This window comes from Chiloscyllium punctatum, chromosome 6 (genome assembly GCF_047496795.1).
Source record: "Chiloscyllium punctatum isolate Juve2018m chromosome 6, sChiPun1.3, whole genome shotgun sequence".
In the NCBI taxonomy this organism is placed as follows: domain Eukaryota; kingdom Metazoa; phylum Chordata; class Chondrichthyes; order Orectolobiformes; family Hemiscylliidae; genus Chiloscyllium; species Chiloscyllium punctatum.
In genome coordinates, this window is record NC_092744.1 from 60,947,625 (window position 1) to 60,963,009 (window position 15,385).

Sequence of the window (15,385 nt, forward strand, 5' to 3'; positions counted from 1 at the left end):
CTTACCATCCTCAATGAAGGGTCTGAGACTCGAGTCCAGCCAGTTTGGTAAATTATATTGACACGCTTCTTCATTTAAAAGTCACATCTCAATCGTGATACAATACACGACAGTTTCCAATAGCTGTTCATCGGAGACTACCAAGCCGAGAAACATTGACAGGCACAGTTGATAGGTGGGGGTTGGGGGGCGGATTTGGCAGTTCCCGCTCGTTACTGTTGTACTTCCACCTATACTTTGGATGGGCTTGTGCACTCGATAGTTCGTGGCGCCCTCTACAGCGTGAGCCGGGCTTGTGCGAACAGAGGAAATAACTATTTACTGCTTTAATGACTGGCACTCTGAGAATTGTTTAAGAGCAACTCAGTGAAACGGAATATACAGTATTGCATCGCACCCCCTCCCCCCTCCCCAAACGGGGAGAGTTTGAGTGAAACAAAAAAAAGAGGGAAGTAAAGATGGGATTATGAAGAACAAAAGCGAAAAAAAAACTTTTAAATTTCCAAATCCGAACGGGTAAGATTCCACATTTGTGAAACATCACAATGTTTAGCAGCAGTTAAAGCTTAAAACGTTTTTAAGAATATTTAATTGGAATTAAGAGAATCTCTTTTTCCCCCTGGCCAGTTTAATAAAGAGCTACTGAATATGTGCAGCGACTTGCTGTGTTCCATATCCTTCAATTGTCATTCTTCTGATGAGGTTCCATACAGCGCACGTGAAGGAGTTGAGGATTTGGGACAGCAACTTCCCAATTTGGCACATCTGTAGGTATTTCAACAAAACCTGCCGCAGCATGTTCCTTTCACATTTACTGTTCCCATTTCTTTGGGGTGGGGGGGTAGGGTGAGGGACATCTTTTCGCGAGCTAGTTTTATTCACCATGGTGACTGGCCCACGACTTTCACAATCACACATGTCCAGTTGCATGCAGAAAACAAGCAGCTGTCTGAGGTGCCCTGCTCCTGAAAAGCTGCGAAATGACTGCACCACACTGTTTCCCCTTTTCAATAAATTGGTTGAAATTCTTGTGCTTACTTTGTTGACAGAGACTAAACGCAACAGAAGAGGTTGTGGTTTACCCACACTATTATGTAAATACCCATTTAGTGACGTTTAAAATCTTAATTATTGCCAAACAACTTCTATGGCATGAGGAGTCTCATTCCTCTAAACTTTCAGCATTATTGGAGATTTTAGATTAAATGTACATGTTTAACAACCTGTTTTTCTGTTCTCTTCTTCTGTCCAACTCTCAATTCTGTCTTTCCAACTCTCTATCTAATTTAGTCCTAAATTCCATTTGCAGTACTCGAGGAAACTAGTGAGAGAGGGCCATGTCATTTTGTGGCTAGTTGATGTTCACGTATCCTGGTAGCTAGTTTTCTGCCTGTTTGTCCAATTTACAAAATATCGTGCAAGAATTGTAACAAACACTACATCACTAGTATCCTTACATACAGATAAGGAAGGACACCATTTCGACTGGGACATCACATCCATCCCAGGACAAGCCAAACAGAACATGCATGTCGATTCCTAGAAGCATGGCATTCCAACCATAACTCTATCATCAAACACATCGAGTCAGACCCCATCTACCACCCCCTGAGAAAAAGAACAGGAAATGTCATCACAACAGGAAATGATATCACCAACCCAAGGAAACCCAAATATATAAATATAAAGCAGGAAACATCAGCAGTGCTTCGTCTGGAGGCTCACTGAAGATGTTACCCAATATGGTGATGAACCATCTGAAAATGAACTTTCCAGCTCAGCAAGCAAACCTACATCCAGGACCTCGACCTGAGCTACAAATCTTCTCAAATTTGATAAAACCTATGGGCGCAATACGCTAAAACTGGCCCGAAAATGGGAAATGAATGCCATCCTATAGAGTGCCACCTGTGAACAGTTGTACTTTCTGCACGAATGCCTAAGAAAACTGGTACTACCTAAATGCCTTAAATACAAGCCTCCCCTTAACATCCCACTAGCTAAAAGAATAGCAGAGCAAAATGGCCTCAGAATGCTTAGAGAAATTATTAATGATGTCCACAACAGAATCCGTAAATACAACCAGGAAATTTTGCACCAAAAATCTTTACTCACTCATGCAATAGACCATGAATGGACTGACACAGTAGAACAAGCCATAGATATTAGACAGCAACAAACACAGAAAATGAAAAACTAGACCTGCAGAAAAAAAACTCGACAAACTTACACAAAATAACAACACTGACAACACAGAAGCATGGATAAAAACTTATCTGACTGACCCTTAACAGACACTGAAAAAGCTGCCTTAGTCAGAGGATTAAATTACAACTTCCAGGATGTGGACAAGGAAGATTTCTTAGCAGCATTAGAAACAACACTGAAAGACAACCAACTTACCGAAGAAACCCAGCAAACTATCAGACAGGTAATTGCACCAACATTAAGTAGGAAAAAGGAAGGAAACACACTCAATACACAAGAAAAGAAAACACTAGAAAGACTAAAAAACATTTGTTATCCTACCTACAGACAAAGGATGCTTGACAGTTGTTTTAAATTAAAGAGACTACATTGAAAAAGTGAATTCACTACTTGCAGATACCAACACTTACCAACAAGTGGTGATAGACCCGACCCAACAAATAGAGAACTGAATCACAGCCCTACTAAAAAAACTTCAGAAATCTGGAGATATAAACAAGACCGACTTCCAAAAACTGAAACCAGATGGATCCGACACACCACGCTTTTATGGATTACCCAAAATTCACAAACCAGGAGCCCCCCTCAGACCCATAGTCTCGCTACCTGGAACACCAACTTACAGATTGGCCAAGGAACTACACCAAAGACTAAAGTACTTAGTAGGAGACTCACACCACTCCATCCACTCCACCCAAAAATTCCTGAAGACCATCAAAGTCACTAAGATAGAAGAGGATGAAATAATGGTCTCATTTGATGTAACAGCCCTGACCAAGGAATCACTGACTACACTATTAGAAGAAGAAGGGTTCATGCCTGAAACGTCGATCCTCCTGATCCTTGGATGCTGCCTGACCTGCTGCGCTTTTCCAGCAACACATTTTCAGCTCTGATCTCCAGCATCTGCAGTCCTCACTTTCTCCAAAGACACATACACCAAACACCAGCAACTTCATCAGCAAGGACAGTATCATCAAGCTAGTGGACCTATGCCTTACCACCCACTTCACCTTCGGCAACAAAACCTATATCAAACCAATGGAACACCCATGGGATCTCTGGTATCAGGGTTCTTAGCAGAGGCAGTAATGCAGAGACTCAAACAAACAGTTCTGCCAACCATCCAAACCAAACTTTGGGTCCACTACATGGATCACTAAACGAAACAAATTAGAAGAAACCTTCAAGACCATCAATAATACCCTTACTGGCATAAAATTCACTAAAGAGGAGGAAAACAACAAGAAACTGCCATTCCTAGATATCACAGTAGAGCAAACAGCCAATGGTGAACTTCAAACCAGTGTCTATAAGAAAACAACACAAATATTTAACTACAGAAGCAATCCTCCCAACATTCACAAATGAAGCCGCATCAGAATATTATTTCAATGAACCACTACACACTACAGCACAGAAGAACGATGCACAGAGGAAAATCACCTATACAGTGTATTCAAAAAGAATGGGTACCCAATGAACACATTCTGCCAATTTCTCAGCAACAAACCCAAACAAGCAGACAAAACGCATCCACTAACCACTCTCCCCTACATTAAAGACATCTCGGAAATGACTGCCAGACTACTCAGACCTCTTGGCATCATGGTAGCCCACAAACCCACCAACATAATAAAACAGCAGCTAATGAACTTGAAAGACCCTGTACAGACACCAAGCAAAACTAATGTCATTTACAAAATACCGTGCAAGAACTGTAACAAACACTGTATTGCACAAACAGGCAGAAGACTAGCCACCAAAATACATGATCATCAATTAGCCACAAAATGACATGACCTTCTCTCACTTACATACTTACATACAGATAAGGAAGGACACCACTTCGACTGAGACAACACATCTATCCTAGGACATGCCAAACATAGACACACACATAAATTCCTTGAAGCATGGCATTCCAAACAGAACTCTATCAACAATCACATTGTCTTGAACCCCATTTACCACCCCCTGATAAAAAGAACAGGAAATGATATCACCATAGGAAATGACAGCAACACAGGAAATGACACCACCAACCCAAAGAAACCCAAACATATAAATAGAATGAGGCGGCACAGTGGCTCAGTGGTTAGCACTGCTGCCTCACAGCACCAGGGACCCAGGTTTAATTTCCCGCCTTGGGCAACTGTGTGTGTGGAGTTTGCACATTCTTCCTGTGTCTGTGCAGATTTCCTCTGGGTGCTCTGGTTTCCTCTCATAGTCCAAAGATGTGCAGGTTAGGTGAATTGGCCATGCTAAATTGCCCGTAGTGTTAGGTGCAGGGTTAAATGTAGGGAATGGGTCTGGGTAGGTTGCTCTTTGGAGGGTCGGTGTGGACTGGTTGGGATGAAGGGCCTGTTTCCACACTCTAGGGAATCTAATATAATCAAAAGAAAAAGGAGGAAGCATCAGCAGTGCTTCATCCAGAGGCTCACTGAAGATGTTACCTAGCATGGTGACAAAACGTCTGAAAATGAACCTTCAGCTCAGCGAGCAAACCTACATCCAGAACCTCAACCTGAGCTACAAATCTTCTCAAAACGAGCCAACTTAATTACTATCACACAACCTCACTGGGTCCTGAAAGTGAGCATTTGCAACTTCAAGGTGGCATACTAGTAGAAATTTTTCTAAAACTCCTAAATGTTTCTGTCTGTCTCTTTTATATCACTCTTTTAACCCCATCATTCTTTCCCTCTCTTTATTTTTCTTTTTGTACATTATTTTATATTGTATTAATGGACATACCCTGATTTAGACTACATGCAGCTCAAAAAAAGGTTTTCAATCAGATTAGTTGAAGAGCCACTTTTCAGACTAGTCCTAGGTTTCTTGTGGGGAGTATCATGCTGAAATAGCTCTTTAATGACCATAACGTGCAGCACAAAAGATTTCAAAAGTCAATGGGCAACTGTAAGCATAGTGACTGACAAAATCTGATAATCTTCCACTGACCACAAAATCAGAGCCAAGATGCTTTTTTAATTCAGACTCTCTGCTCCTTATTAAGAATTCTCTAATCTGATTGGTTAAGAAAAGGAGACGTGGTTGCATTTCCTGTTCTCACAGGTCTCTTGTAAGTGGAGCTTTGCTGTTTTAGCTCCCAAATTTGTATTTGTTCTCACTGGCGAATGAAAGAGACAGCTTTCATTACAAACACAACTGCAGGTACTGAAATCTGAAATAAAAATGGAAAATGATGACAAAACATATAAAATATTGCAGTATCAGACAAAGATAAATGATTAATATTTCCAATGTATCTTCCATTTTCTTCAACCAAGGATTCCATTCACTATAATTCCCTGGCCCTTGATCACATTCACTCTATTCAATGCCTTTCTACCCTCATCCTGTCACTTCCCATCCCAGAACCAGGATACGTTTCCCCTTGACCTCACCTTCCATTCCACTAGCCTCTGCATTCAACAGATTATCTTCCACCATTTCAACACCAAACACAACTTCGCCCCTCCCATTTCAGCATTTTGAAGGGACCATTTCCCTCATAAAACACCAGTGCCTACTCTGCAGTCTCTTTACATTTCTTTGGCCCACTAGATTATCCCCAAGATTCTAATTAAAAATCACACAATACCAGGTTATGATCCAGCATGTTTATTTGGAAATAGAAGCTTTCAGAGCACTGCTCCTTTGTTAGGTAGCTAGTGGGGCAGGAATTTATAGTCAAAGATCAAAGTGTCATACAACTGACACAGTGAATTGAGCAAACCTAGATTGCTGTTAAGTCTTTAATCACTTAGAATGAGGTTGCAGGTTTCAATTCATTACCACGTAAATCCCAGAACTTCTTTCAAGTCACATTCCCGAGATAAGGTTTTAAAATAAAAGCTGACATCTCAGTTCAGATAATGCATTAAAGGTGTAAGGTTAGAGTCTGTCTGTATGCCAAACTTGAGTCAGACTTATTCTATTTCCAAAGTAGGATTTTATAAAATGTCACATGGACTGACTGCGTACAGATTGTGTGCTTTTTGAACAAAATAGAATGTATCTGAAAATATAAATCTGCAAATGCAAATTCACCCCATTGACTTATATATGTGCGTACATGTGTGAGTGTGTGGGAGTGAATGAGTGTGTGTACGTGTGTGGGAGAGAGTGTGTGAGTGTGTGTGTGCATGTACATGTGAGAGAGTGTGTGTGTGCGTGCATGTTTGATAGAGCGTGTGTATGTGAGTGTGATGGAGTATATGCCTGGAAGACGGTGTGTGTGAGTGTGACTGTCGGGGGATGCGTGTGTCTGAGAGAGATCATGTGTATGAGAGAGGATCTGTGTCAGTGTGATGATGTGTAAGAGTGTGTGTGTGTGTGTGGTTGTGTGTGAGTATGCGTGTGAGTGTTTTTAGTGTAGTGGAATTACCTGTAGTGTGACATGAATCCAAGATCCCATTTGAGGCCATCCTCATGGGTACTGAACTTGGCTATCAACCTCTGCTTCGTGACTGCGTTGTTGCATATCCCGAAGTCCACCTTGGAGGATGGTCACCCAAAGATCCAATGTCAAGTGTCCATGACCGCTGAAATGTTCCCCAACTGTGAGGGAACATCCCCCTATCTGGCGATTGTTGCATGGTGTCCATTCATCTGTTGTAGCAGAGTCTACTTGGTCTCACCAATGTACCATGCCTCAGGGCATCCTTGCCTGCTATGTTTGAGATAGACAATGTTGGTCAAGTTACATGTGTACCTGCCGTGTACATGGTGGATGGTGTCCACACTTGTAATGGGGGTATCCATGTCAGCACTCTCACGCATCTTGCAGTAGTTGCCATGACAGGATTGAATGCTGTTGTGGTTGACAATGTCCTGAAAGCTGAACAGTTTGCTGCGAACAATGGTCTGTTTAAGGTTTGGCGGTTGTTTAATGGTAAGAAGTGGAGGTGTAGGAAAGGTCTTGGTGAGGTGCTCATCCTCATTGATAATGTGTTGTAGGCTGCAAAGAACATGGCCTAGTTTCGTCGCTCCCAGGAAGTACTGAGCCACGAATGGTACCCTATTGGTCGTATCCTGTATCTGTCTCCTGAGGAGGTCATTATGGTTTCTCACTGTGGTACATTGGAACTTGTGATCAATGAATTAAGCATTGTATCCTGTTCTTATGAGAGCATCCTTCAGCACATTCAGGTGTCCGTTGCATTCCTCCTCATCTGAACATTTTAATTTTGTACTTTGATCCCACTCTACTCTTTTCTGTCTTTGGTCTGCTATACTGTTCCAATGAATCGCAATACAAGCTCAAGGAACATCACTTCAGCTTTTGACTGGACACTTTGCATGTTTCTAGACTTAACACTGAGTAAAAAATATCACAATATTCTACCCCAGCTTGATACATGTTTATTCATCTTTTTCTTATTTCCTTTTGTTCATTTTACTCATTCAAATTATAGTGTTCTTTCCATTTACACTTGCTCTAGCTGCATATCTTGGTTGTTTACTTGTCCCATAACTACTCCTTCTGGATGTATACCATATATGCCATTTGTCACTTAATCTCTCTTGTCCTCCACATAAATATAAATCTCCCCTTTTAATTTTCACACCACAGTCACCTCACTAGTTGCTCAAAATCAATTACATTTCTAACTGCTCCCAGTTCTGATTAAACTTTAAGCCTTTATTCTCTTACTCTCTAACAGATTCTATCAGACTTGTACATTTGTATGTATTTACTATTTTAGTGGTAGAACCAAGCATTACCTATTTGACGCATCAGGAACTGATTTGGTGATCAATATGAAGGTAGAGAAGTCATATAGGGTCACGATTTTGGTCATTAAACATTTAGGTCTCCTTGCAGCTAGTTACTAAGGGAATGAGAAACAGCATTGAAGCAGTGATCAAACCAAATGTTCTTTGTTTAATTAATTCATTGCATAAAAGTGTCTCTGATTTGACTAACAATTGTTGCCCATCCCTAGTTGTGGTGGTGAGTGGCGTTCTTGAACTACTGCTGTCCATGTGCTGTAGATAGATCCTTATGGAGGAAATGCCAGGATTTTGACCCAGCCACAGTGAAGGGATTGCTATCTTTATTTATATATGCAATTACCCATCCAAGATCCAGTCCAACAAAACTTTCAGGCAGCTTACCTTACACAACTACAGTTGCACCAGATCTGTTAATATTTTCAAACACTCCATTAAACGAGAATCATTGACCATTTGGTCACTGCTATTATCAACCCCTTTCTTGCTGTAATCCCTTGTTAGATATTTTATTCTATAACTGCTCCCATTACCATGAGTTTATGTCAATTTTAGCCATGTATTTCTATTCAAGTGGGGAAAGGCAGTGCAGTATACCTCAGGATATAAATGAAAACTCTTCTTCATTTGATGCTGAAAAGCAACTTGTGAATATTGAGCTGGCTACATTAAAAGATCATAAATATTAGGTTGGTAGATAAGAGAGGAACACAGTTGCTCAGCCAACTTGCCTTGCGTATCTTGTTCATTTGCCTCAAAGCAATTAGGAAATGTACTTCCTGGCACTTTTTCATATTTTGACACTAGTACTACATTTTGAGTTGCACCTTGCTGAAGTTATTGGTTTGCTACGAACATGGAATGTCAGAATACTGAAATGGAAATAGATGCAGAAGGCACTGTAAGAATTTGTACCTTTCAGAAGCCCCACTACATTTATTTTATGTGCATTTATATGCTTAGATCCAATCTTTTAAAAACTCTTTATGTGCAATAGACAGGGTGGGGCAGATGGGGAAATGAGTGAGCACATTAAAAGATAAATTAATGGCAGGAAGTTAAGTGCAGACAGAATTATTTACCAGATTCTAGATTATGGATTAGTGGTGCTGGAAGAGCACAGCAGTTCAAGCAGCATCTGAGGAGCAGTAAAATCGCCATTTCAGGCAAAAGCCCTTCATCTGGAATAAAGGCAGAGAGCCTGAAGCATGGAGAGATAAGCTAGAGGAGGGTGGGGGTGGGGAGAAGGTAGCATAGAGTACAATGGGTGAGTGGGGGAGGGGATGAAGGTGATAGGTCAGGGAGGAGGGTGGAGTGGATTGTTGGAAAAGAAGATAGGCAGGTAGGACAAGTCATGGGGACAGTGCTGAGCTGGAAGTTTGGAACTAGGGTGAGGTGGGGGAAGGGGAAATGAGGAAACTGTTGAAGTCCACATTGATGCCCTGGGGTTGAAGCATTCCGAGGCGGAAGAAGAGGCGTTCTTCCTCCAGGCGTCTGGTGGTGAGGGAGCGGCGGTGAAGGAGGCCCAGGACCTCCATGTCCTTGGCAGAGTGGGAGGGGGAGTTGAAATGTGGGCCACAGGCCTGTGTGGTTGGTTGGTGCGGGTGTCCCGGAGATGTTCCCTAAAGCTCTCTGCTAGGAGGCGTCCAGTCTCCCCAATGTAGAGGAGACCGCATTGGGAGCAACGGATACAATAAATTATATTGGTGGATGTGCAGGTAAAACTTTGATGGATGTGGAAGGCTCCTTTAGGGCCTTGGATGGAGGTGAGGGAGGAGGTGTGGGTGCAGGTTTTGCAATTCCTGCGGTGGCAGGGGAAGGTGCCAGGATGGGAAGGTGGGTTGTAGGGGGCGAGGACCTCACCAGGTAGTCACGGAGGGAACGGTCTTTGAGGAAGGCGGAAAGGGGTGGGGAGGGAAATATATCCCTGATGGTGGGGTCTTTTTGGAGGTGGGAGAAATGTCAGTGGATGATTTGGTTTATGTGAAGGTTGGTAGGGTGCAAGGTGAGCACTAGGGGTGTTCTGTCCTTGTTACGGTTGGAGGGGTGATTGAAGGCTTTCTCCAATGTCTTAATGGAGATGTATGACAAACATTCTGTACTTAAATCTGTACTAAATGGCACTTCAACACAGAAGTACAGTCCCAGCCTGATATCTCCAGCTGACAGGCAAGATGCCAAAAGGCAAGGCAAAGATACTGTGTGCATCCAGAGAACATGAAAGTGAATGAGCACTAAGAAAGCAAGCAAACAGACTGGAGACACACTGTTGTCCAGTTCATTGGCTGGGGTGCGTGTCCCTGACCAAACAGACATTGTAGCATTACAATGATAGGTGCTAGTACAGTACAGGGTGCATCATTGAACTGCCCCAGGAGCATCCTGTAAGTGGCCATGAAGATTCTTTGAAACAGGCATATGTTAGATACCAATATTCTTGGACATAGGTAGCACATGGCCAGTGCCCACGGAGTATGCCTTGAGATGGTTGTGACTTGTATCTAACAAGGAGACCCTTTGGAGCAAGTGGTATTTTCTGCAGTCACATAAAAAAACATTCTGACATTCATGTTAATATCTCTCGGTATCTAGTTTGATTGTGGTGGATGGCATGATAGAAAGCTGCATTTCAGGGAGGTGAGATGTGCAGTTCATAAAGTCGTTAACAAGCAATGATTCCCTTAATAGGTGAGAATGTCACTTTGAAAGCCAGAACTTTGGTAAAATATACAGTGTGTTGTTCCCAATGTTAAGGTAGGCTTCATTGGACCTCTTGCACAATTCTGTCACATTTCTCATCGTAGCTCACACTGTGCAAACCCCCAGTAAGATTCCACCCAGAAAGAGAGAATGTTAAGTTGCATTTTATGCTGAAAATGGTTATGTGACCAGTTTTAGATAAAAGAATAACCACAGGAAACTCGGGTGACATCATATCCTCTGACCGCATGAAAGTGTGATACAGCAAAATTTTAAAAAATATAGAAAGCATTGTCTCTTCAAAGGGTAGTTTTGATCAAAAATTTTACTGGATTTGTGATTTTTTTTTACCCATAGGTGTCCTGCTTGTAAATAGGTGTATTAATTTGCTTATAATTGTTTAGGTTCAATAAATCTGGGAAGTTATCCCTGGAGTATGAAATTTTCTTACAAGTGAACTGGAAATCTTAGATAGTACCAAATCAACCCTGTCTCCCTCTCTTTCCAAACTGCCACCTTCATCCTTAATATGCAGCTCTGATTCTCCTTTGTCACTGCAAATTATTACTCCATTTACAATATTCCACTCCTCTCCAAATACGTTGAACATGTTCTGCCTTACAAAATTTGGGCCAAGTGTCGATTTCATCGAATTTTACAAAAGGTTTCTCTCCATGAGGCCTGATGTAATTTTTCACTGCATTATCCCAAACTCAGCTCATTAAAGACCCACCACAGTCACCCAATCCTATCCCAATTCTCCTATCTTGTCATAGCCAGAGGAACTTGCCATTCACCAGATATTGTGAAATGGATTGGCATCCCTGATGCTCCCAACATTTTTAAAAGACGATTGAATTTCTGATCAGTGTAGAGCTGTCCTGTATGGTTCCTGGTATTCACACTGATGTGACAAATAAGGGAAAGTTGGTGCCCTACATTGTGGACAGGCAGCCAGAGATCCTGGGAAACATTGTGGTATAGAACATGAATGCCTTTTTCACGACTGGTCATTCCTTGTTATGCCTGGCACTAAAGACTCAGGTTTCTGCTGATGCTTGAACTCTTTCCCAAACACCAGCAGATAACACTATGCCATAACATGCCACCGTGCTAACCTAGTCCGAGAGTGCCACCTTGGTCACTATAATCTCAGCCATCACAAGGAATGATCAGCAGTGAAGGAAGAAGGTCAATGCACTTCTTCACATGGCTGGGGTACATGCTACCATCTCTCTGCTGCATCTCACTCACTCACTCACTCACTCATGCACAAAAGGCTGCTGCATAAGATAAAGATGCATGGCACTATGTGTAATGTATTAGCATGGATAGAGGATTGGTTAACTAACAGGAAGCCAAGAGTGGGGATAAATGAGTGCTTTTCTGGTTGGCTATCAGTAACTAGTGGTGTGCCTCAGGGATCAGCATGATTTGCAGAAGGTTGATTGGCAGGTACAACTAGTAATTAGGAAGGCAAATGTAATTTTGTTCTTCGGTGCAAAAGGGATTGAATTTAAAAGTAGCGAGGTTGTGTTGCAGCTGTACAGGGTGCTGGTGAAGCCACACCTGAAGTATTGCATGCAGTTTTGGCCTCAATACCTGAGAAAAGATGTAGTGGCACGAGAACAGGTGCAGAGGAGGTCCATTTGGTTGATTCTGGAGTTGAGGGGGTTGGCTTATGAGAAGAGACTGAGTAAACTTGGATTACATTCATTGGAATTTAGAAGAATGAGGGGGGAATCTTATAGAAACATATAAAATTATGAAAGGAATAGAAAAGATAAAGGGAGAGAGGATATTTCCACTGGCAGGTGAAACTAGGACAAGAGGACATAGCCTCAAAATTAGGGTGAGCAGATTTAGGACTGAATTGAGAAGGAACTTCTTCATCCAGAGGGTTGTGAATTTGTGGAATTCCCTGCCCAGTGAAGTGGTTGAGGTTTCCTCATTGAATGTTCTTAAAGCTAAGATAGATCATTTTTTGAACAGCAAAGGAATTAAGGGTTATGGTGGGAGGGCGAGTAAGTGGAACTGGGGCCATAAAAAGATCAGCCATGATCTTATTGAATGGCGGAGCAGGATCAAAGGGTAGATGGCCTACACCTGCTCCTAGTTCTTATATTTTTATGTTCTATCTCTGCTACTACACCCACCTCCCATCAAGGCTCATGTACTATCGCTCTCACAATAATATGCAAAATCTTCCAGTGCTTGCTCTCACTCAGCCCAACCCTTTCAAAACCATGCATGGCCTTCATCTGTTTACTCACTCAGGACACCTTTCCCTCAACAGCACAAGCATTAACGCCTGTGCTGTCCACTTTCATCTCACTCAATCCCTTCATTTCTCTGATTCCAGAAGAAAACTTCCCACAATAGGTCAGAAAGAGCCAAGATGATGGGGTGATGGGCTGTCTGACCTTTGATTCCTTACCCCTTTGTGGGATATGGGCATTGCTGACTGGACCAACATGTGTTACCCATTCCTACTTGCTCTTCAGAATGTGGCGCTGAGTTGCCTTCTTGAACCATATGTATTTGACCCACAATGCTGCTTTGGTGAAATTCCAGACTTTTTTCTCAATGACACTGAAGGAATGGTGCTATGTTTCTAAGTCAGGATAGTGAGTGGCTTAAACGGAAGCATCTATATCTCTGCTGCCCTTATCCTTCAAGCTGGAAATGGTCATGGGTTTCAGAGGTACTGCCTTGATGTGTTTCTACAACCTATAGATAGAAGACACTGCTACTCCTGAGTATGGCAATGGAAAGAGTGGATGTTTGTGGATGTCATGCCAAATCAAGCCAATCACCTTGTTCTAGATGGTAATGCTTTTTGAGTATTACTGGAGCTGCACTCATCCAGGGAAATGGGAATATTCCATCACATTCCTGACTTGAGTCTTACAGATGGTGGTCAAGCTTTGAGAAGACAGGAGGTAAGTTACTTGCTGCAGTATTCTAATCTCTGACCTGGTCTTGTAGTCACAGTATTAATATGGCAGTCCAATTCTGTTTCTATCGAATGTCAAGGAACAATGGTTAGATTCTCTCTTGCTGAAGGTGGTCATTGCCTGGTATTTGTATTGCAAGAATGTTGCTTGCCATTTGTCAACCTAAGTCTGGATATTGTCTTGCATTTGGACATGAACTGCTTCAGCATCAGAGGAGTTGCAAATGGTGCTAGATATTGTGTGGTCATCAACAATCCTGGATCCTGACCCTGACTGCTCAGAATAGCTGACTGACCATGCCCAAGCCACTTGACTGATGCTGGAGCTAATTTACTGTCTGAGGACTCCCTGACAGACTTTGTCTCCCTTGACTTGACTGAGGATTGCTGACAACCATGACAAACATCCTATCTTTGTGTTTCCACTAAACTGCAAGGAAAGACAGAAATAATGTAAACCAGGCATCGCTGGCTGCAGCGATAAGGTGCAAAATGGCAAGGCAATACTTAGCAAGGCATGAATGCTGTGAGGTTCAACTTGAGTGAGCACAAAAGGAATGTGTGCTGCCTGGTCCAATCTGTGAGTAGATGCCTGTCCCTACACACTAAGTACAACTTTACAGGGTAGAAGGGTACTTCAAGTGGATTGGAGAGGCACCATGAGGGTACACACAAACTGGCAGGAATTGGATGCCATTGTTTGTGGATGTGGTTGTGTTCAGTTGGTGCCCTGGTGTGTGCTGTAAGATGTCATTGCCGCTATCCGGGTTTGGCATTTTGGAGGAACAAGCAGTGAGCTGAGGTCACCAACTCCAAATTTCTTGTCAGGAATTGATGATAGCTAACCTCCTTGTGGCAGGTGACATAATAGAATGTTGCATATTAATGAGCTGAGATTCATTATTCACAAGCAAGTATCCCTGTAAATAGGCATCTCACTGCACCTTAGTGAGTACCTCATCTTAACATCTGGAATTTCATTGGAAAATGTGATGAACTGATGTCTCGACATCAAGAAAGGCCTCGCTCAACTTTTCACAAGACTCTTACCATAGCTCACATTGTTCTGGTCCATATACAATTCTGCTCTAAGTTGTTGTTGAGCAAGCAGCAACAAGGATAAGCAGACATGGACTATCAGGAAGTAGAAAGCAGATGCAGCAGGCGCAACATTGCTCCCAAACCTGGGAAAGACGCAGAATTTGGAAAAAGTGTAGAAATATTCCAGTTAACACTTGCTGGCTAGTGGTGCTTTAAGAACTAACTTAGGAGGAGCTTGTTTCAAATTGCTGTTGACTTTACTTCCTTTGTCTTTCCTATTATTCTGTTTTGTGTCACTAACACTCAAACCACAACTCTTGATGGTAAAACATTTTGCTTTACTATTAATTATTCATTTTGTTTGAGATCTTTCACCAAATTGTTTATAAAAATTCTTTTTAATTTCATAAGATATGTCTGTATGATATACACAATGAAAACATTGGTGCCATTGCCAACTTGCAGTTGTTTGTTGGTTTATGTTACTTTCTGTCATGGACAAAGGGGAATAGGATAAATTTTAATTATGATTCCTTTCCCCCTCTTAAGCCTGAGACAGCAAGGTATTATTTGATTTACTCTTTTCCTTTTATGTATCCATCATTTCCAAGGCAGCCTTAAGGGTCTTTCCCAAACCCCTGTTTTCAGATTCCAAGTTTTGAAATAAACCTGTAGTAAAATCTGTACCAATCGAATTAAAGGTAAGGTTTATTAACAGAACAGTCAAATTGCAGGGGA

General features: G+C 42.0%; 1 protein-coding gene across 2 annotated transcripts in view; it reads right to left on the bottom strand.

Annotated features, from left to right (window-relative positions):
* LOC140479001 (guanylate cyclase soluble subunit beta-2-like) overlaps nt 1–246 on the bottom strand; it is a 72,940-nt gene extending 72,694 nt beyond the window's left edge. For both annotated transcript variants that reach the window (XM_072572754.1, XM_072572753.1), the window contains exon 1: nt 6–246. In XM_072572754.1, coding sequence (XP_072428855.1) covers nt 6–74 — 69 coding nt within the window. In that variant the 5' untranslated portion in view covers nt 75–246. The remainder of the gene's footprint in view (nt 1–5) is intronic.
* Nucleotides 247–15,385: the final 15,139 nt, after the last annotated feature.